At 43.6% G+C, this 21,045-nt stretch overlaps 1 protein-coding gene and 2 long non-coding RNA genes across 3 annotated transcripts in view; 1 reads left to right on the top strand and 2 right to left on the bottom strand.

Moving 5' to 3' along the window:
• Nucleotides 1–409: 409 nt before the first annotated feature.
• LOC124268221 (mucin-5AC-like) overlaps nt 410–21,045 on the bottom strand; it is a 30,380-nt gene continuing 9,744 nt past the window's right edge. The window contains exons 6-11 of the mRNA XM_046703255.1: nt 4,809–5,192; nt 4,243–4,447; nt 3,038–3,108; nt 2,674–2,805; nt 1,717–1,829; nt 410–580 (exon numbers count right to left, since the gene is read on the bottom strand). Coding sequence (XP_046559211.1) covers nt 425–580; nt 1,717–1,829; nt 2,674–2,805; nt 3,038–3,108; nt 4,243–4,447; nt 4,809–5,192 — 1,061 coding nt within the window. The 3' untranslated portion in view covers nt 410–424. The remainder of the gene's footprint in view (nt 581–1,716; nt 1,830–2,673; nt 2,806–3,037; nt 3,109–4,242; nt 4,448–4,808; nt 5,193–21,045) is intronic.
• On the top strand, nt 5,008–17,106 carry LOC124268223. The gene is made up of 3 exons (XR_006896242.1): nt 5,008–5,023; nt 14,939–14,940; nt 16,995–17,106. It is a non-coding gene; the product is annotated as an uncharacterized LOC124268223 (long non-coding RNA).
• Nucleotides 16,972–20,309, bottom strand: LOC124268222. Its single transcript, XR_006896241.1, has 2 exons — nt 20,200–20,309; nt 16,972–17,142 (listed from the first exon to the last, which is right to left on the bottom strand). It is a non-coding gene; the product is annotated as an uncharacterized LOC124268222 (long non-coding RNA).

The following is a 21,045-nucleotide window of genomic DNA, read 5'->3' as shown; positions in this document are numbered from 1 at the left end:
CACCCGTGAAGATCCGTGTATATTTGACAGAAGGCGTGAAGATAAATATCAACGAGAGTGGACGAGGGTCACATTATTCTAAATTCAAAAATCCTGCTACACGAGACTCAATAAAAACGGTGCATGTCCGTTAAATTTATGCAGTGCTGTGCACATCATTTTAATTTTTTTTTTCCATTCTGTAAGCAATCGTGAAGACGTACAGCTCGCTCTCGTCGCTGTGCGGAGCGTTGGGGGTAGCCTAGTGGTTAAAGCGTTCGCTTGTCACGCCCAAGGCCCAAGTTCGATTCCCCACATGGGTACACTATATGATGCCCATTTCTGGTGTTCCCCTCAGTGATATTGCTGGAAAACGGCGTAAAACCATACTAACTCACACAAACCGGAGATAAAAATGACAAGCGACAAGTGACACAGAGTGTATTTAATAAGCTGGGAGTACAGAGGAGTCGAATGTATCAGGTAAGAGACTGATGAACTCTGGAGGGCCGGAACACACTGGCGGCATGTCGGCAACAAGCCCCGCTGTAATCAGCTGACCTGTCTGGTCAGGGCATATCAGTGGGCCTCCTGCATCGCCCTGAAACAGATGATGTTACAATGTATATGTTGGATGAGTCAGCGCGGTAGTGAGCCTGCTATAGCAGGGGCGGTTGGGTAGCCTAGTGGTTAAAGCCTTCGCTCCTCAGGCCAAACTCCCGAGTTCCATTACTCACACGGGTACAATTTGTGAAGATACAGTGAGATACCAGGATGTTTCCGAAAAGTAACTGTACGTTTGTCAAAGGTTAATCCCCCAGTAATTCTGTTGTATTACGTTTACTTTATTCTAACTCATCAACTTTAAAGCAACCCATATTAATATAGAGTATGCTTCAAGAGATTTGATTAGCGGGCGAAGGATGGAGAGCGTATGGGTGGAGACGATAGATGGTGATTGCAGGGTGGGAAGTGGGGTGGTTAGGGTGGGGAGGGTATGGATGTGGAGTTGTAGTGGTGGGAAGCGCAGGGGTGGAGATGATAGGTGGTGATCACAGGATGCGGAGTGGGGAGGGTAGGGGTGAGGAGAGAGGGGTGGAGAGGGTACAGTATGGAAGCGTAGCGGAGGAGAGGGTAGGGGTTGGGAGCCTAGGGTGGGACAGGATAGGGTCGGGGCAGCATAGCGTGGGTTGGGGAGAGTGAGCGAGTGTAGGGGTGGAGAGAGTAGGGGTGGGGAGCCAAGGGTTTCGAGTTTAGAGAAGAGAGCGGAGGAGGAAAGTGATCGACTTAAGACGTTCTGGTAGTCAAAGTCAGAGTCAAAATATGTTTATTTGTATGTAAGGCCACCGGCCCATATACATGGAGACATCGCATGAGGAAACAATTTTGTAAAATGCTGCATTATTACTTCTGATTGTAATACATTTACGGAGATAATCAGAACGTAGGTAGGAGAGTACAGGGTACAGGGATGTAGAGCGTTGGTTGGAGAGTGCAGGCGTGGAGAGTGCAGGGGTGTAGGGCGCAGGGTGGAGAGATAAGGAGTTGGACAGTGCAGGGGTGGAAAGCGCAATGTTGGGGGGGTACAGGAGTTGGAGTGTACAGGGAAGGAGAGCGTAGGTTGGAGGGTACAGGGGTGGAGAGCTAGGTTGGAGAAGGCAGGGTGGAGAGTGCAGAGGTGGGGAGTTTAGAGAAGAGTGCGGACTTATGACGATCTGGTAGTACAGTGTCACGTACAATGCATGTTTGAGCTGTTGTTGCAGAATCGCTGCACATGTTGGTGTTGGCAGCACAGGTTCCCGTGATTGAGATGGGAGCTGACTGGACCCCATCGAACGTTGATGCTGTTTCTGTAACAATGATCAATCAGCGTGATTAATATCCATCTCGGATGCTGACTGGATATTTTGGAACGTTGATGCTCCTTCTGTAACAATGAAATCAAAGAGTATTTATTTCAAGTGGGGAATGTATCTTCCGCCCATGTTGTTATAATGCCATCTTCTGTTATTATTTAAACTCCTCTCATGAATGGTGGTTGTTATTCATATTGATCACTGTTACCAGTGATTGACATCACGAACAGCCATCCATCCATGGATCCTCTTTCAGAGATACAACAGAAGCAAAGTACAAGGGACCGAGGATTTGAAATCAGATATAGTTTTAGTTAAAACTATTTTGTGAAGAACCCAACCAAACTATCTCTTAATAATCGATTCATTTGGTTTACAACAATTTCCTAATCTCCCCACAAGCATTATTATAATTCTTATTCACGAACATTTTATTGACAATTAAACTCTTTTTGGTAAATACCCAGGCGGGTCCTCCCATGAGCCACTGCAAACCTATTAATAATTGCATATAATTTTTCTGGTAGAAAATCTAATTTTAATGTACGTTTTCTGCGATTGTTGGTTTTAACTTGTCGGGTGGTAGGGTAGCCTTATGGGTAAAGCATTCGCTCGTCACGCCGAAGGCCCAGGTTGGAAGCCCATTTCTGTGTGAAGCCCATTTCTGGCGTTGCCCGCCGTGATATTGCTGGAATATTGCTAGAGGCGGCGTAAAACCATACTCACCCACTCATAGCTATCCTGACCTGGGTAAAAGTAAAACTAATAGTCACATTTGGCCACTTTGAGAATGTGACCAAAAAACATTTGGCAAAATGGACGATTGGATGAGACGTACGGTCAAGGACTCCAGCGCCGAACATTGTGCAGGATGTCATGTCTAGCTCCATTGTGTCGTCAGCAATACAGGCAGGCAACAGGCAACTGGTTCCATCAAAGGTCACGGGAGCGTCAAGAGTAAACTGGCCGTCTGAAGGAAACCACACATGTCAAGGCTTTTGCGTAGTCCGGAAATAGTTTCACCTTTTGTACGCGATGCTCCTTGTGTGATTTTGTTATGTATGATGGTAGACTGGGAAACAATCCTAGAAACAGTTGACAACAGTTACCTTTGTTGTTTATCTGATATTACTCAGCAATATTCCAGCTATATGGTGGCGGGTTGTTGTTAATTGTAAACGCTAGCATAGACGGTTTCTCACCTGTTCCTGTCCTTCCTGGAATTTCGGCCACTTTATTGCCGTTAAAGTCATTGACAGCAACAGTGAATACTCTGAAATAAATGACCAGACGATTTCACAAACTGCGTTTCTTCTCTACGTTTTGTCATCATGTGCCCTGTGCATAACAGACACGTGTGAACCCATGCGTCTGGTACATCCAAGACACATCATGACGCGACCCCATCCTCAGTCCTTACTGGCGTGGTCAGGCGTGTACCAACCCAATTGTGTCGCGTAAGCCCGATAGGTTGCAAAGCTTTACATTAGATAGTATTGAGGGCTTGCCCAACTTTCATTGTTTATGAGACCTGGCCCCGATTCTCGAAACAAACTTTGATCCGTTCTGATCCGTCATTGAAATACTACACAGCGATGTTTCAGTTTTTCTAGTTATTGTTCTAAAAACATCTTTCACATACACCTTTAATTGTTATGAGGGGAACATACCATCTCAAATTTCAAACTGAGTTTGACAATTTGAAACAGCTGAATTTTTAACTTTTAAAAATAAAAAAGCCCAAACAACTTAAGTAATTTAACTACAAAACTCAAATTGTCTACTTTGTTTGGGTTTGATATCGATTTCAGTTCATTCTGGGAAATGCATTCCCCAGCGTTTCTCAAATTTGAGTAAAATCTCTAAGTTAAGTCAAAACTCAGACTTTAGTTGTTTGTTTGAGAAATCGGGGCCAGAAGTGTTATCGTCTCACGTTTCATGATTTCAATAGCTTCAAAATGTTATCTTATCAATATTTAAATATATGAGGAATAAAATCATGAGGAAAACATAGTATACCATTAATTCAAACATAATTTTTAAATTATTCTGATCACGGGTTTGGAGGTATTTTTGTAGAGCAAAACCATGTTTAAACCCGGGCTTTTATCATAATGATAGCTACGCCCCTGGTGGTGGGGTAGACTCACTCACTCACACAGGAACGCCGCACTCAACAATGTTACAGCTATATGGCAGAGGTCTGTAAACAATCGAGCCTGTACCAGACAGTGATCAACAGCATGAGCACCGATCTACGCAATTTGGACACGATGACATGTGTCAGCCAAGTCAACAAGCCTGACCACCCTAACCGCGACCAATTCTAACCAGGATCTTCACGGGTCTACTATCAACAGGAACTAATGTAACCAGATGCTCATGTAGCTGCAGTAACTGCACGTACTCTGGAATCGCAGCCAGCTGTGCAACACAGAAGTCGGAAGTGAAGACGGTGTCGGTTGAGACTAAGACAGCAGAACAGATAGGCAGAGGATCACTACCGGGAACTTCAACGTTGATACTGACAAATCCTGGTGCGTCCTGGCATGATGTTGCTTGAGTTCCACCTAATATCCTTGTTGTTGTCAAGAAGTCATTGTAGGCACACCCTGGAAAAGTCGTGAGGAGAACACTATCATTGTATTTCTGTTTGTCGGAAGAACAATGACTGGATGTTGAATGGAGTGGATTAATGTCGTACTTAAATTGTAGCTTTTCTTCAAGGGGTCAGTGCTCAGTCATTATTGCGCGTCAAAAACATGTAATAGTGGGTTCGTATCCCTGTTCGTTGTGATTGGCTATGGTGCTGACAAACCTAGAAATATCCTTGTGGGTTTCACCAAAATGGCAAACGTGTGAAACCTACATCATTTAGGTCTTACCTTGCACAAGCATACATCCGGGATGAGACTGGAATACTGTTGAAAAAGACAATAAATCCAACTCACTCACTCACTCACGAGTACCTACTTGTCACAGGGGCAGCTGTTGTTGGCGCCTCGGTTGTCGTAGGCTCCTCGGTTGTCGTGGGCTCCTCGGTCGTCGTTGGCTCCTCGGTCGTCGTTGGCTCCTCGGTCGTCGTAGGCTCCTCGGTCGTCGTAGGCTCCTCGGTTGTCGTGGGCTCCTCGGTCGTCGTGGGCTCCTCAGTCGTTGTGGGTACCTCAGTCGTCGTGGGCTCTTCCGATGTTGTTGGCGGTTCCTCTGGCTCCTCGGTTGTCGTGGGTTCCTCGGTTGTTGTTGGCTCCTCTGTGGTCGTTGGCTCCTCCGTTGTCGTAGCCTCCTCCGTCGTTGTTGCCTCCTCTGTTGTCGTTGGCACCTCAGTTGTTGTTACCTCTTCCGTTGTTGTCTCTGGGACTACAGTTGGCAACATTACATATTGCTGATATGCTACAAAAATGGTTTCCTACCAACGCAATATAATAGCAGCCGCACATACCCATACACACGCATGTACGTCGTCATATGAGCGAAATATTCTCAAGCACGACGTTAAACCCAATTTCACCTCACCTAAAAGTTGCATGTCGCCATCGACGATGTATATATCATATATTTGTTGCATCAAAAGTAACACTATTCATAGTGCATGTTGTCTTTTCGTGCATAATATTGAAGATATGCTGAACTTTACTGTGAGGCAGTCATTTAACCTAATATTTGCGGGTATTCGTCAAATTCTAATTAAATTCCATTGTCGCCAATTCTTTGGTATTTTACGTTATGGTCCAAAGGACAGAAAACAATATCAGAAGAGAAACGAATACATTCAGTAACTTTAAGAAAGTAATCGCTCATGCTTTATTGCAGACATTGAACATCAAATCCATTAGTTGTAATAACTTGTTGAATATGTTGGGAAGACACAATCATAAACAGTAGAGTTAAGGGTGTATTTTACTTTACGACGTTATAGGACCTTATACAGTACAACCAGAAATTATTGAGAATTTAAAGATTGTAAATTGTTTATTTTTTTCACTCATTACTCACGTATTAATGTGAATATTAGCAGAACATAACTCCAGATTCAAAGACAGGTGAACAGTTAGTATTTTGTCACCATTGGCAGCAATGCAGGCTTCAATGTGGCGGGGCATACTACTGATCAAAGAAGTTAGAAAGTCGTGGTCCATGCTGTCCCAATATCGGACCACCTCTTCTTTCATTTCAGCAATATTTGTCAGATTTTGCTTATTGACACTTTCCTTCATAAGTTCCCAAACATTTTCTATTGGATTTAGGCCAGGGCTTTAGGTTGGCGAATCTAATAATGTCATATTTTGGGTCCGAAACCAGGCCTGTGAATGCTTTGAACGATGTTTTGGGTCGTTGTCCTGCTGGAAAATCAAAACATTTCCATAGAACACGTGAGTAGATGGAAGTAAATGTCCTTGGAGAATTTCTGAGGTGAGGTGAAATTGAGTTTAACGGCGTGCTTGAGAATATTTCGCTCATATGACGACGTGCAGGCGTGTGTATGTGTATGTGCGGCTGCTTGTACTAGCCCAGACTTTGGCTGGTTTTATAGTGCTAGCCCACTGAGATACTATGCCGCAGTGAAGCATGAATACCCCACTCAGACACATTATACTGACTCCGAGCCGACCAGTCCTTGTTGTACCTATTAATGCCGAGTGCCAGGCAGGGACTAACAAGTACCATATTTTAACGTCTTTTGGTATGACCCGGTCGGGGATCGAACCCGCGACCTTCCGCTCTCCGGGCGGACTCTCTAACCACTACACCAGGGAGGCGGTCGGAGAATATCTGTGTACCGCTCACTGTTCATATTCCCTTCAAATACACAGAGGGGCGTTGCCCCTAACACAGATATGCCACCCCACACGTTAAATTTCGGACTGTACTTTGGGCGCTGATACAAAGGTTTTTCAGTTTGTTGGTCCAGAATTTCAGTGTATTAGGAAACAGCCACACAGAACTTTCATCTGAGAAAATCACATTGTCCCAGTTAAAATTTCTATGCTGTAAGCACCAGTTCAACCTTCCCACCTTTTGTTCAGGTTTCATGATCGGTGATGGAATTCCTCGACTTTTCTGCCAACCCATTGCATGCAGCTCAGTTCTAATTGTCTCCTTACAGACAGCAACAGTTCCTTTATCAATCATATCCAGCCTTAAGTTTTCTAAACTCTTTCGTTTGTTTTTAGAAACAAGAATACCAAGCCGCCTCCTGTGACCGACAGTCAATTTTCTGGGCCTACCTGCGCCTCCCTGGTGCTCAATGCCATATCCATTTGCAATATTTTTCAAAACGCGATAAACAATGGACAAAGGGATGCCTGTTCTACTTGAAATCACTTTTACTGATCTGATATCCTTGTTATAATGCCAGCAAGTAAACAAAGGGGGATAACTCTTCACAAACTAATGAAAAAGGACTAACAGAGTTGTCTCTCTTGAATGAAACCAAGCACTTGACAGCTGGTCAAGGTTGTATGTTCTAGAAATCCAATTAAACATATTCCTAAAATTCTCAATAATTTCTGGTCATACTATACATACCTGAGCACATCTGTGTGATCATCTGGTAAGGAGTATGCAACCTAGTTCATTTTCCCGTCTCCTATATTCATTTGTTCACTTGCGTGGCTCATAATAATGACGGATGTATTTTACGTTACGTATTCTACGTAACGGTACAGTTCCATATATGGCTATTTATGACTACATAATGTGCATACGTCACTAACAAATTTGATGACGCCATGAAAACATGTAGTTGCTTCATTCATGCTGACTTCAATGTGCGTGCTGCTCATGATCTGAAGCTTTTACAGTTGCTGTAACTTTAAATACAATTAGATTTTACTGGCGTTAAATGAACAGAAATGCCTAGTATATTATCCAACATTTGTTACTAAACGTTTCTTAAAGATATGTGATTAATTATTTGTATTTGTAGTGTTCTGAAAATGGCAAAAGCTGCAACAGTTATGTTTGGCAGTATTTTACGTTACAGTCGTATTAAATATTCCTTACCTAACATTATACATTTGATAACAAATAATGGAACAACTAAATATGTTTCCAGGTCGCATTACTCCTTGACGTTGTCTTTTATTCTAGAAATGCCAGATTAAGGCTTTCATTGTTAGTTTGAGATTCTATTTGGAAATTCTTGTTTGAAGTTTCATCAATTGCCAATATAACGGTAAAATTCTATGTAACATCTGATTACTCTTTTGATTTATTTGTGTTGAAAGTAACCAAAGTCTTTGGTTTGTTAAAGGATTTTAGCAAACAATCAAAAGAAGTTGTATTATTGTTTTTCATATTTCTAACATTAAATCATTTTGTGTGACGTAAAATACACGACAAAATACCCCCATTGCTAGTAACTGCCGTATATATAGGCCAAGTAAATCATACTTCTTGTTGTCATATCGAAGAAATTGTGTTTAGATACACTATTTTTACCGAGTCCCATGATCACATATGTTCACGCTGACTGAGAATGAGTGTTTATTCAACCCGTTAAGGAGGGTATGGCTAATTCAGATGTTATATATACATAGATTATTACATGAATTTGCTCCATGTGACCAAAACCAATGCTGCAACATTTCATTGTAAAACAGGTTGAAGTGTGATACATTGGAATTGCTTGATAACGTTACCCATAACTGAAAACAGTGTCACTCAAAAATGTGTTTTTCACCCCTAAAAACAGATCTGTTCACCTTTTCATATATTTGTTCAGTGTTGAATATAGTTTGTAAATGCTGAAAACCAAAAGTAAAACAACACGTGCATATTCTGACTAATGCATTATACCTGCGGAGAAGAAGGAAACATACACTTACCGAAACAGTTTTCATGTTGTGCACAGGCATCGGCAGGACAACAGAAATCAAAGGCACAGTAAACTGGAAATCAGGAATGTTGAGTTGAGTATTCAACCTTGTTTGAGCAGTATTTCGTTGTTTATTGCAGAAAATAAAAAATACGGAAAAAACTAACGGATCGTTGACGTCCTTTTGAATAAACGAATATAGTGCTGATATGAGAATGGTTATAAATAGGTCAGACTTCTGATCCTGGGACAACTCAGGGAGACAAAACGCGACTAGCAAATCCCACCAGAACAGAAAACAACCCCAAAATAAACATACTTGCGTGACCTCAATAGGCAATTCAGACAAAGAGATGCAGTTTTCGGGTGCCTTAAATCCTAAGGCGGGCCCACATGTCCCCGATCACTGAATCAGACAGAGGCAATTAGCCTGTAAGATGCTAGATCTAAACTTCACATGATCAGAGGCAAGGGGATTGTTTTGATTTAAAACACTCACGTCCACCACCTAGACAGAAGACAGGTACAGCTACGGTTGTCGTCGTTGGTACTGTCGTGGTTGTAGTAGGTGGTATGAAGCATTGTGAACAAAAATCGGCATACAGGGTACATTGGACTGAAAGTTTCAAAAGAAAAACAATATCAATTTCGATTGTAAATTCATGATCATTTTCTTACACTTTACCCCTATCTTATCCTATTTTTGTCCCACTTGAAATATTTAATATATGCCAATAGATGTCAAATAGCTATATTAGTAATAAACTGTAAAACTAAACACCAGATTAAGGCGTTTTTGAAATTTCATTGCAAATACTTTGTTTTGAAATACTTGAATCATCTACGTGGACGTCGTGGCTGAAGTGCTGTCGACAGGTGTGCACTGAGTTGTTTAAACCCCACTATTGCAGCACCTACTTTCTAATTTGGACCGGGGCGATGGGGTAGCCTAGTGGTCAAAGCGTTCGCTCGTCTCACCGAAGACCCGGGTTCGATTCTCCACATGGGTACAATATATGAAGCCCATTGTATCCCCCACCGTGATTTTGCTGGAATATTGCTAAAAGGGGCGTAAAACCATACTCACTCACTATGCTTGTCGTTAGAGGCGACTAACAAGAGGGATCAGGTAGACGTGTCATCGTTTCCCCAAATACGTCATGTAAATCACTGGATTGTCTGGTCCAGACTCGTTTATTTACAGACCGCTGTTACATAGTTGGAATATGGTTGAGTGTGACGTAAAACAACAAACTAACAAACACAACTTACAGATTGCACAGTATGGGGAGTCTGGAAGCTCACACGAACAGTCAACACCGTTGCATGTGGATGGATCTGTAAGAGGAAAGAAATAACTAGTTCAGGTTTTTGAAAAAAGGCGACTTGACAGTTTTTGTTTAACTTTTATAATGAACATCATTTCTTACTTAGCAGTTTCCAAAGTGGAAGAGTGCTTCAGTTACCAGTATGGCGCTCATTGCAACTTCTTGGCCTAATTAGCATCAAATAGTAGAACGCAGTTTCTCAGCAGTAGACACCGGTATCCAGCAATATTTCATCGCATTATGTTGATTCCCATATCACCAAATGACCTTAACATCTTGCTTTTACCAAGACAAATGTCCTACAACTCTGCACGAATTTGATGCTTAGCCAGAGAACTATGGTATATCTACAAAGTTGAAATTGAAACAGCCGACACAAATTTTACCATGACACAATGTCCATAAAGCGAGCGTCGAAAAACAAACACATTCAAAATACGCAAAAAAGCTGCACACTGAGATTTAAACCCCGCTTTTTGTGCAAATATTAAAGTTGATTCTTCAGTAAACATTGAATTTTCTTTCGTTGGGATCGACTTTATGACGGAAGGTTCTGTGAATTTTGTTTAAAATCCTCCCCGCCCACCACACCCCGTTCATGTACTGACCAGCGGCACAACAGGCTCGGTCGAAGTTGTTAGCTATACAACTTGGAGGGGGAGGTGGCGTTTCGGTCGTCGTTGCGCTACACTCAGGACAGAGCGCGGCGCCAAACAAAGAGTCGCAGTCATATACTGAAAAGAAATGTAAAAGACTGGTGCAATCATGGATTGAGTAAATACGAGCTAAATATTTAAACTAGTATGTAGAGAAAGCACAAAACGTCTCGAATCACGTGCTGACCAAAGGTGATAATACACCTAACAAGATACATGTCATATTGACTTGGTCCAGATAAGGTTATTTACTTGGTCGAGACAGTGTTATTTACTTGGTCCATACAGGGTTATTTACTTGGTCCAGATAAGTTATTTACTTGGTCCAGACAAGGCTATATAGTTGGTCCAGACAATGTTATTTACTTGGTCCAGACAATGTTATTTACTTGGTTCAGACAAGGTTATTTACTTGGTTCAGACAAGGTTATTTACTTGGTCAGACAAGGTTATTTACTTGGTCCAGACAAGGTTATTTACTTGGTCCAGACAAGGCTATTTACTTGGTCCAGACAAGGTTATTTACTTGGTCGAGACAGTGTTATTTACTTGGTCCATACAGGGTTATTTACTTGGTCCAGATAAGTTATTTACTTGGTCCAGACAAGACTATATAGTTGGTCCAGACAATGTTATTTACTTGGTTCAGACAATGTTATTTACTTGGTCCAGACAATGTTATTTACTTGGTTCAGACAGTATTATTTACTTGGTCCATACAAGGTTATTTACTTGGTTCAGACAAGGGTATTTACTTGGTCCAGACAATGTTATTTACTTGGTTCAGACAATGTTATTTACTTGGTCCAGACAATGTTATTTACTTGGTTCAGACAGTGTTATTTACTTGGTCCATACAAGGTTATCTACTTGGTTCAGACAAGGGTATTTACTTGGTCCAGACAAGGCTATTTAGTTGGTCCAGACAAGGTTATATAGTTGGTCCAGACAGTGTTATTTACTTGGTCCAGACAAGGTTATTTACTTGGTCCAGACAAGGTTATCTACTTGGTCCAGACAAAGGGTATTTACTTGGTCCAGACAAGGCTATTTAGTTGGTCCAGACAAGGCTATTTACGTGGACCAGACAAGGTTATTTACTTTGTCCATACAGGGTTATTTACTTGGTCCATACAGAGCTATTTACTTGGTCCAGACAAGGTTATTAAGTTGGTCCAGATAAGGTTATTTACTTGGTCCAGACAAGGTTATTTACTTGGTCCAGACAAGGTTATTAAGTTGGTCCAGATCAGGTTATTTACTTGGTCCAGACAAGGTTATTTACATACTGCCGTTTGGAGCAACACACAATTAGATTGTTTCGAGTTTGGATCTGCGCCCCTAAGCCATGTCATCGATTTTCGGCGTCAGTATTTTGAATAGGAAAATAAGTGGCAATACAATGCTTTAGCTTTTGCCGGAAAGTGCCAAGAGTATTTATTTCTGGGTTACTCTGACCATTACAAGTGTACTGTGAAACCCTGACCAGTTCACAATCCAACCCGTGAAGATCCGGGTTAGAATTGATCTGCAGTAACCTATGCCTGCCGTAAGAGGCGACTAACGGGATCGGGTGGTCAGGCTCACTGACTTGGTTGACACATGTCATCGTATCCCAATTGCATAGATCGATGCTCATGCTGTTGATCACTGGATTGCCTGGTTCAGATTCGATTATGTACAGACCGCCGCCATATTGCTAGAATATTGCTGAGTGCGGCGTTAAACAAACAAACAAACAAACAAACAAGAGGTGACTTACTGCATGCACTGGCTGTGCCGACCAGAACAGCCACAGCGAGAACAATACCTGACATCATTTTGAAAAGTTCTCTCGTCCTTTCAGTGCTCCTGGCAAAGTCGAGCATTATATACTGTTCCCTTAAAACGTTGTGTGACGTCAGGACCAATAGCATTAAGTCCAATATTTGTTTGTAATATTTGCAGATTTCATTTCCAACTTTTTCTACAAGTCATCACATGGCACACGGGAAACAGTTCACACCGTATGTAGGGTATGTGAGTGTTTTTGAAGTGAAGTAAACTATGAATACATACTGACAGTGTAGTAAACTAGATCTTAGTTATAAAGTACACGTGTACACACAATTATGTGTCCAGTTGAAGATGCTGATATTAATGATTATATTAATGATATGCCAGGATAACCCGAAACCTTTTTGCTGCATTAAGTTTATACAAACATTAAAACATGATTATAAAAACAATAATAATTTCGATGATGATTATTCTAATGATATGCCAGGATCACCTGATACTTTTTTGCTGCATGTATATAATGCAAGGTCTGTAATAATAATTCTGATAACGATATTAAAATTATGAGCCTTACCAGCCATGGTCCACCCGAACCCTCCCTGCTGCATACGTATATTTGTAATCTGTAAAACATAAAATGAATATGATAATAATCCTGTGGGATATTCCTGGTTAATATCAATCCCTAGCAATCTGTATTGGTCGAAAGATTTCACCAAATTTGTAAAGACATTTCTCAGACGGGTAAACAAACACAGTGATAAAGCTTGGTCTACTTGTTGTGAAAATCGATCAGCCCAAATCGATCTATGATTACACAATGCCATTTAGAAAGTGGTCAAATGCAACATATGTTATATTTGGGATTACACTTTCTTAGTAAAGTACAAATTCTAGTACTTTTTGGATTGAGTCCCATCCGGGATTCGAACCCACACCCTCAGAGTCAGGCACCAAATCGCCAGCACACAAAGTCAGCCGCCTAACCAGCTCAGCCACGGCGACTTCCACAGGAATGGAAGTCGGACAACTGGTAGTTTTGTTGCATTTGACCACTTTCTAAATGGCATTGTGTAATCATAGCTTTCGGCCGTGGGAGCCGTGCCAATTTACACTTATCAGAGGGGTACACAAAGTCCTCAGTCTAGACTACCAGTTGTCCGACTTCCATTCCTGTGGAAGTCGCGGTGGCTGAGCGGGTTAGGCGGCTGACTTTGTGTGCTGGCGATTTGGTGCCTGACTCTGAGGGTATGGGTTCGAATCCCGGATGGGACTCAATCCAAAAAGTACTAGAATTTGTACTTTACTAAGAAAGTGTAATCCCAAATATAACATATGTTGCAAATCGATCTATTCATATCTTTTTTCATTTTCCCATCAACCCTAACTTTACAGTACTTCAAGTTTATGTACCAAATATCCGTTTGTTACAAAATTAAGATTTGTACATTTGTACCAGTCTGATCATTCATCTATTAAATTGACATTTGAGACGATCCAACAGGTTGTATTTGCCAAAGAAAGAAACCATCAGATTTTTATATTCATTTGAGGAGTGAATGAAATACACAATGCCATTTTAGGAGACTAAAAAGAACTTAATTTTTGAAATGTTCATATTTGAAATGATATAAGGGAGGAATAATATCTAGTGTCTTCACAGTGTTTAAGTGATACATTCATATAATTCTGAACGCTCTTTTTCATTCCACGCCCAGCTGAATCTGTTCCGCCGGATAATCGAGACTTTTCTCTTGTATTGGCGTATTGTGTTTCGTTGTCGATTTATGCTGACGTCTCGTTGAGAGACGTTTTTGGTAAAAGTCTTGCCAAATGTATGATATTTACCTTATACACAGAGTTCATAAAACAGTATTCCCCGATGGATGACAAACAGCAGATCACACCTACATCTCAATGTTATTTAAAGATCCTGGTTAGAATTGGTCTTCAGCAACCCCTGCTTGTTAAAGGACTAATGGGATCGGGTGGTCAGGCTCACTGACTTGGTTGACACATGTCATCGCATCCCAGTAGTATAGATCGATGCTGCTAACGACATTCACTGGATTTTCTGATCCACACCTGATTTTTCACAGACTATTGCCATACAGTTACGCCCTCTAACAAAGAACAAGTACGAGATACAAAGGCTTAAGGTATATTAGTAAGCCAACCTATGTCAATAAACTAAAGAAAGCAGAATTTAGATTAAAATTCGACAAAATAGTTTTCTGCGTGTATGTGTATATAACTTTGAAAGTCTTATACACATTCAGTTTGAAAGTGCACGTCCGTCTTAATAACAATAAAAATATTCTAAATACTTTGCATTCTCTCAGCACAACATTTCTTTCGCTTACGGGAGTGGTTTCATTGGACGGATATTTTTGGTATCGTGATCTTCGAATCGGATGAACATGAAACTGAGGTAGCGAATGGTCGTTGCATTGATAGAAATATAGAAAGAAAGAATACCCAGTCCTATCCCACAAAGTCCGTTTGCTGTAAAGAGATAAATAGCTGTGAAATTATATGAATGGAGTAATGAAAATAGTGATGACACCAGGGTCAGCATGTCCTGCCTTACTGTATTATGGAGGATGGAAGTGATTTGGGCAAACGACATGGACAGTTACTCTGGGGACGTGGTTTCCGTATACATATATTGTATAGAAATGACTCCAGCATATAAAAACATATATATAATCCACACTCCTCTCCTGTCAATTACCGTATGTTACCAGTCTGTGACAATCCCACACCAGGTGTGTTAGGAACGCCGAACCAATAACAAACAGAAGTATATGCTTTTGTTTACCTGTTGAGTTTGTCTGGCATTAATGTACACAGTAATCAGCTGTACGAGTGTTTGTTCAGTGAAGGCAAATATCTCTGTGTTCTTTCATAGCAACAGGTGTTTTAATGGCAGGGACTGGATATGGTCTGTGAGGTTTCCACACAGTGAAAATGCATTGGCTGAGAGGTCACCTTAAAATGGCTTTACGATGACTTCAGGAACACTAAAGTGGGTATGCCGCGACTTTGTAAGCTTGTGTTGGAATAAGATCATTCTTTTCAATATTTGTTAAATGTCCACTAAGGTACTGTGCTGTTTGAGTACCCGAAGGAAAGTATACTCTTCCAGACAGGTAATAACGGTATTTGGACTTTTCATACTGTGGAATCTAAAATATGAACTAAATGACAAAAGAACTTGTCTTGAAAACCAATATATCCAAAACTAGGGATCTGGAGATTTTCCTCATCGGGGGTAAATTCTAAAAGACAATACTGTTGAAACAAGGAAACTATTTAAAATGAATTTTGTGTACAAAATCTGTCGTCAAATAATAATCGTTAAATAACATTTCATCTACCACAATATATATGAACATTAGTCTCTTATATCTATCTCATTATGCTATGTTTTGCAGCCGTAAGTGAATGTTGTTCTGTTCTGCACTTCCGGACCTACAATTCTATAAATACAAATCTACATGGTACAGTATGACGTATGTGATTTGCCAAATTTGAATTTTTGAATTCTGCAGTAATTTTCTCCTAGCTATCAGTGTATCGTTCAGTATTCTAAGACCGGGTTCATATTAATTATCAGGTAATAATGACTAATATAATGTCGACTGTCTTTATATTTGTAGTGAGCACTTCCAAACCAGCTGCTATCAAAGCAAAATTATGTATATTCAGATAATAATCTACTGTTGTCGAATATCATGAAATGGTATCAAAGAGCATCGTGTGGTTGTCTTAAATATGACTGATTTGAAATGGAAGGAGTTTTAATTTTTTTCTGTCTGTCATATTAATTAATGCTAATATTCAATTTGCGTTTTGAAAAAACTTCATTCAAGGTGCATGCAAATCTTTTACCTTTGAGATACAAATAATTTCTAGCATTATTAACCGATCTATTTGTGACTTCCACAGAGGCGGGAATCAAATGACGTGGTTTAACTTGTACCATTTTTTACGTGTCCTTTTCCAGATGAAACTTGACTTGCCCGTTGAAGTGTTTGTGATGCGCCTCAATGCGAGGCAGAACACACTGACCTTCCAGCAAACACCGCTTTCTCACAGGGGTCAGAGGGGGAGCCTAGTGGTTAGAGCGTCCATTCGTCACACCAAAGACCCTGGTTCGATTCCCCGCATGGGTACAATGTGTGAAGTCCACTTCTGGTGTCCCCAGCTGTGGTATTGCTGGAATATAAGCGGCGTAAAACCATACTCACTCACTCACTATTTGATAGTAGTTAGTGCACTTACATCTGTGACATAATCGTAATCTTACAATGCTGGTAGCTTAACTCACTTTTGATAACCGGGGGGTGGGGTAGCCTAGTGGTTAAAGCCTTCGCTCGTCACGCTGAAGGCCAGGGTTCGGTTCCCCTTATGGGTACAATGTGTGATGCCCATTTCAGGTGTCCCCCTCCGTGATATTGGTGGAATATTGCTGGAACTTTGCTTAAAACGGCGTAAAACCACACTCACTCACTCACTCACTCAAACTGGAGATAAAAATGACAAGCGACAAGTGACACGGAGTGTATTTAATAAGCTGGGAGTACAGAGGAGTCGAATGTATCAGGCAAGAGACTGATGAACTCTGGAGGGCCGGAACACACTGGCGGCATGTCGGCAACAAGTCCAGCTGTAATCAGCTGACCTGTCTGGTCAGGGCATATCAGTGGGCCTCCTGCATCGCCCTGAAACAGATGATGTTACAATGTATATGTTGGATGAGTCAGCGCGGTAGTGAGCCTGCTATAGCAGGGGCGGTTGGCTAGCCTAGTGGTTAAAGCGTTCGCTCCTCAGGCCAAACTCCCGAGTTCCATTACTCACACGGGTACAATGTGTGAACATACAATGAGATACCAGGATGTTTCCGAAAAGTAACTGTACGTTTGTTAAAAGTTTATGCCCCAATTAAATGAGTAAATCTGTTGTATCACGTTTACTTATACTCTAACTGACCACCTTTAAAGCAACCTGTTGTAGTAATATAGAGTTTGCTTAAAAAGGTTTGGCTAGCGGGCAAGGGGTGGACTGGGGATAGGGACGCAAGGTCGGGGAGCGTAGGGGCGGGGCTGCGTGGGGTATGGTTGGGGACTGTAGGGAGTGGAGGCGCAGGGTGGAGAGCGTAGAGTGGGTAGTGCGGGGTAGAGGGCAGGGTGGAGAGTACAGGGGCAGGCGTTGGGTGGAGTAGTGCAGGGGTGCAGGGGTAGAGGTGGATAGGCAGGGGTGGGTAGTACAGGGGTGGAGAGGTGTAAGCTAGAGGGGACGGAGAGAGCAGGGGTGGAGAACATAGGGTGGAGGCGGTGGGTGGAGAACATAGGGTGGAGAGTGCAGGGGTGGGGGAGCGTAGGGGTGGAGAGTACAGGGGTGGAGAGCGTAGGGTGGGATAGTGCAGGGGTGGAGAGCGCAGGGGTGGAAATTTTTAGGGTGGAGAGTGCAGGGGTGGAGAACGTAGGGTGGGTATTGCAGGGGTGGGTAGTACAGGGATGGAGAGGGGTAAGCTGGAGGATGGAGAACGCAGGGGTGGAGAGTACAGGGGTGGAGAGCGTAGGGTGTGGGTAGTGCAGGGGTGGAGGGCGTAGGGATGGAGGAACATAGGGTGGAGAGTACAGGGGGCGGATGGCGTGGGTTGAGAAGTACAGGGGTGGAGTAGTACAGAGGTGGAGAGTGTAAAAGTTGGAGGGGGAGGGTGCAGTGGTGGGTAGCGCAGGGGTGGAGAACATAGGGTGGAGGGTGGAGGGGTGCGGTGGGTGGAGAGTACATGAGGTGGAGAGCGTAGGTTGGAGAGTGCAGGGATGGAGAGTTCAGGGGTGGAGAGCGTAGGTTTGAGAGTGCAGGGGGTGGAGAGCGTAGGTTGGAGAGGTGCAGGGGTGGAGAATACAGGGGTGGAGAGAACATAGGTTGGAGAGTACAGGGGTGGAGAATGCTGGGTGGAAAGTACAGGGTTGGAGAGCGTAGGGTGGGTAGTGCAGGGATGGAGAACGCAGGTTGGAGAGAGCACAGGGTGGAGAGCGTAGGGTTGGTAATGCAGGGATGGAGAGACACAGGGTGGAGGTAAAGTAAGTGGAGGAGAGCATTCGGAGGGTAGTGAGTGCAGGGTAGAAGGCAGGGTGGAGAGTACAGGGGGTGGAGAGCGTTAGGTGGGTAGTGCAGGGGTGGAGTGCGTAGGGTGGAGTAGTGCAGGGGGTGGGTATCACTGGGGTGTGGAGGGCGGTGGGTGGAGAACGTAGGGTGGAGAGTACAGGAGTGGGAGCAGAAGGTTGGAGAAGTACAGCGGTGGAGAGCGTAGGTTAGAGAGTGCAGGGGTGGAGAGCGTAGGGTGGAGAGTACAGGGGTGGAGAGCGTTTTATTAGTGCAGGGATGGAGAGCACAGGGGTGGAGAGTACAGGGAAGGGAGGCGTAGGTTGGAGAGGTACAGGGGTGAGAGAGAGCTGGGTTGGAGAGAGGCAAGGTGGAGAGTATAGGGATGGAGAGCGTAGGGTTTGAGAGTACAGGGAGTGGAAGGCGTTGGTTGGAGAGTACAGGGGTGTGGTTGGAGGGCGCAGGGGTGGAGAGCGTAGGGAGTTGGAGAAGGCAAGGTGGAGGTATAGGGATGGAGAGCGTAGGTTGGAGAGTACAGGGGTGGAGAGGCGTTGGTTGGAGGTACAGGGGTGGAAGCGTAGGTTGGGAGGCGTAGGTTGGAGAAGGCAAGGTGGAAGTATAGGGATGGAGGCGTAGGTTGGGGGGTGGAGAGCGTTGGTTGGAGAGTACAGGGGTGGAGGCGTAGGTTGGAGAGTACAGGGAGAGGAGAGCGTTGGTTGGAGTATAGGGATGGAGAGCGTAGGTTGGAGGGTACAGGGGCGGAGGCTAGGTTGGAGAAGGCAAGGTGGAGAGTATAGGGATGGAGAGCGTAGGTTAGAGAGTACAGGGTGGAGAGGCTTTGGTTGAGAGAGTACAGGGGTGGAGGTATAGGGATGGAGAGCGTAGGTTGGAGAGTACAGGGGTGGAGAGGGTTGGTTGGAGAGCGTAGGTTGGAGAAGGCAGGTGGACATAGGGATGGAAGCGTAGGTTGGAGGTACAGGGGCGGAGAGCTAGGTTGGAGAGGCAAGGTGGAAGAGTATAGGGATGGAGCTTAGGTTGGAAGTACAGGGGTGGAGAGCTTTGTAGGTTGGAGAGTACAGGGGTGGAGAGGCGCAGGGGGGTGGAGAGGCAGTAGGTTGGAGAGCAGGAGGTGGAAGTATAGGGATGGAGAGCGTAGGTTGGAGAGTACAGGGGTGGAGTGCGTAGGTTGGAGAGTACAGGGGTGGAGTGCGTAGGTTGGAAGTGCAAGGACGGAGGCGCGCAGGTTGGAGAGATAAGGAGTTGGAGAGTGCAGGGGTGGAAGCGTAGGTTGGGAGAGGCAGGGTGGAGTATAGGGATGGGAGGCGTAGGTTGGAGAGTACAGGGGTGGAGTGCGTAGGTTGGAGAGTGCAAGGACGGAGGGCGCAGGTTGGAGAGATAAGGAGTTGGAGAGTGCAGGGGTGGAGAGCGTTGGTTTGAGAGTGCAGGGGTGGAGAGATAAGGAGTTGGAGAGTGCAGGGGTGGAAAGCGCAATGTTGGGGGGTACAGGAGTTGGAGGGTACAGGGAAGGAGAGCGTAGGTTGGAGGGTACAGGGGTGGAGAGCTAGGTTGGAGAAGGCAGGGTGGAGAGTGCAGAGTGGGGAGCCCTAGGTGGGGAGTTTAGAGAAGAGTGCGGACTTATGACGATCTGGTAGTACAGTGTCACGTACAATGCATGTTTGAGCTGTTGCAGAATCGCTGCACATGTTGGTGTTGGCAGCACAGGTTCCCGTGATGGAGATGGGAGCTGACTGGATCCCATCGAACGTTGATGCTGCTTCTGTAACAATGATTTATCACCGTGATTAATATCAGTTATGAGAGTAAATACTAGGTTCAAAGTCGCCGATAGGAGCAGGGTAGATTTCTCCAACACATCATTGCTAATCGTAAAAAGGATTCGGGCAGGAACTAGTCCACAGCGACTGTTGCGGGTAGAAAGAGGCTGCTTTGTGGTCTATTGCCTGTCATTGTATCCACCAGGCTACCCCGCTGCCCCCCATGCAGCAACTTGTCCACAAGCCGAAAGAGGATTCATGCATGGATGGATGTAACAGTGATCAATATCAATAACAACCACCATTCATGAGAGGAGTTTAAATAATAACAGGATGGCATTATAACAAAATTGGCGGAAGACACATTCCCCACATACGTACAATGTACATTATTTTGCCTTCTCCCTAGCCCTCCCTGCAATGCTAAATCCCTAAATGAAGCAAGTCTAGTTTTTCCCAGCCTGAATCTCGCAACTCAGTTTGGCTCCTTTTCAATATAAATGGGTGTGTTTGTCACTATCAATATTATGTTGTCCTTTTGTGCATCCGCCTTGCTGCGGTGGCACAGCCTTTGCGACCCTCGGAGTTATGTCGGTAGGAAAAACGTCCCACCTGGTCCTCCAGGTTGAGGGTTGTGAAATGGGCTAACAACCCATTCATGTTAATAGAAACCTCTTGAGGCCCTATGCTCCTCAAGGAGTAAAGAGGACTAAGTCAAAGTAAGTCAATATTATATAT

This window comes from Haliotis rubra, unplaced genomic scaffold (assembly GCF_003918875.1).
Source record: "Haliotis rubra isolate DU_JTF1 unplaced genomic scaffold, ASM391887v1 Scf137, whole genome shotgun sequence".
Classification (NCBI taxonomy): Eukaryota; Metazoa; Mollusca; class Gastropoda; order Lepetellida; family Haliotidae; genus Haliotis; species Haliotis rubra.
This window is presented reverse-complemented; position numbering and strand designations above follow the sequence as displayed.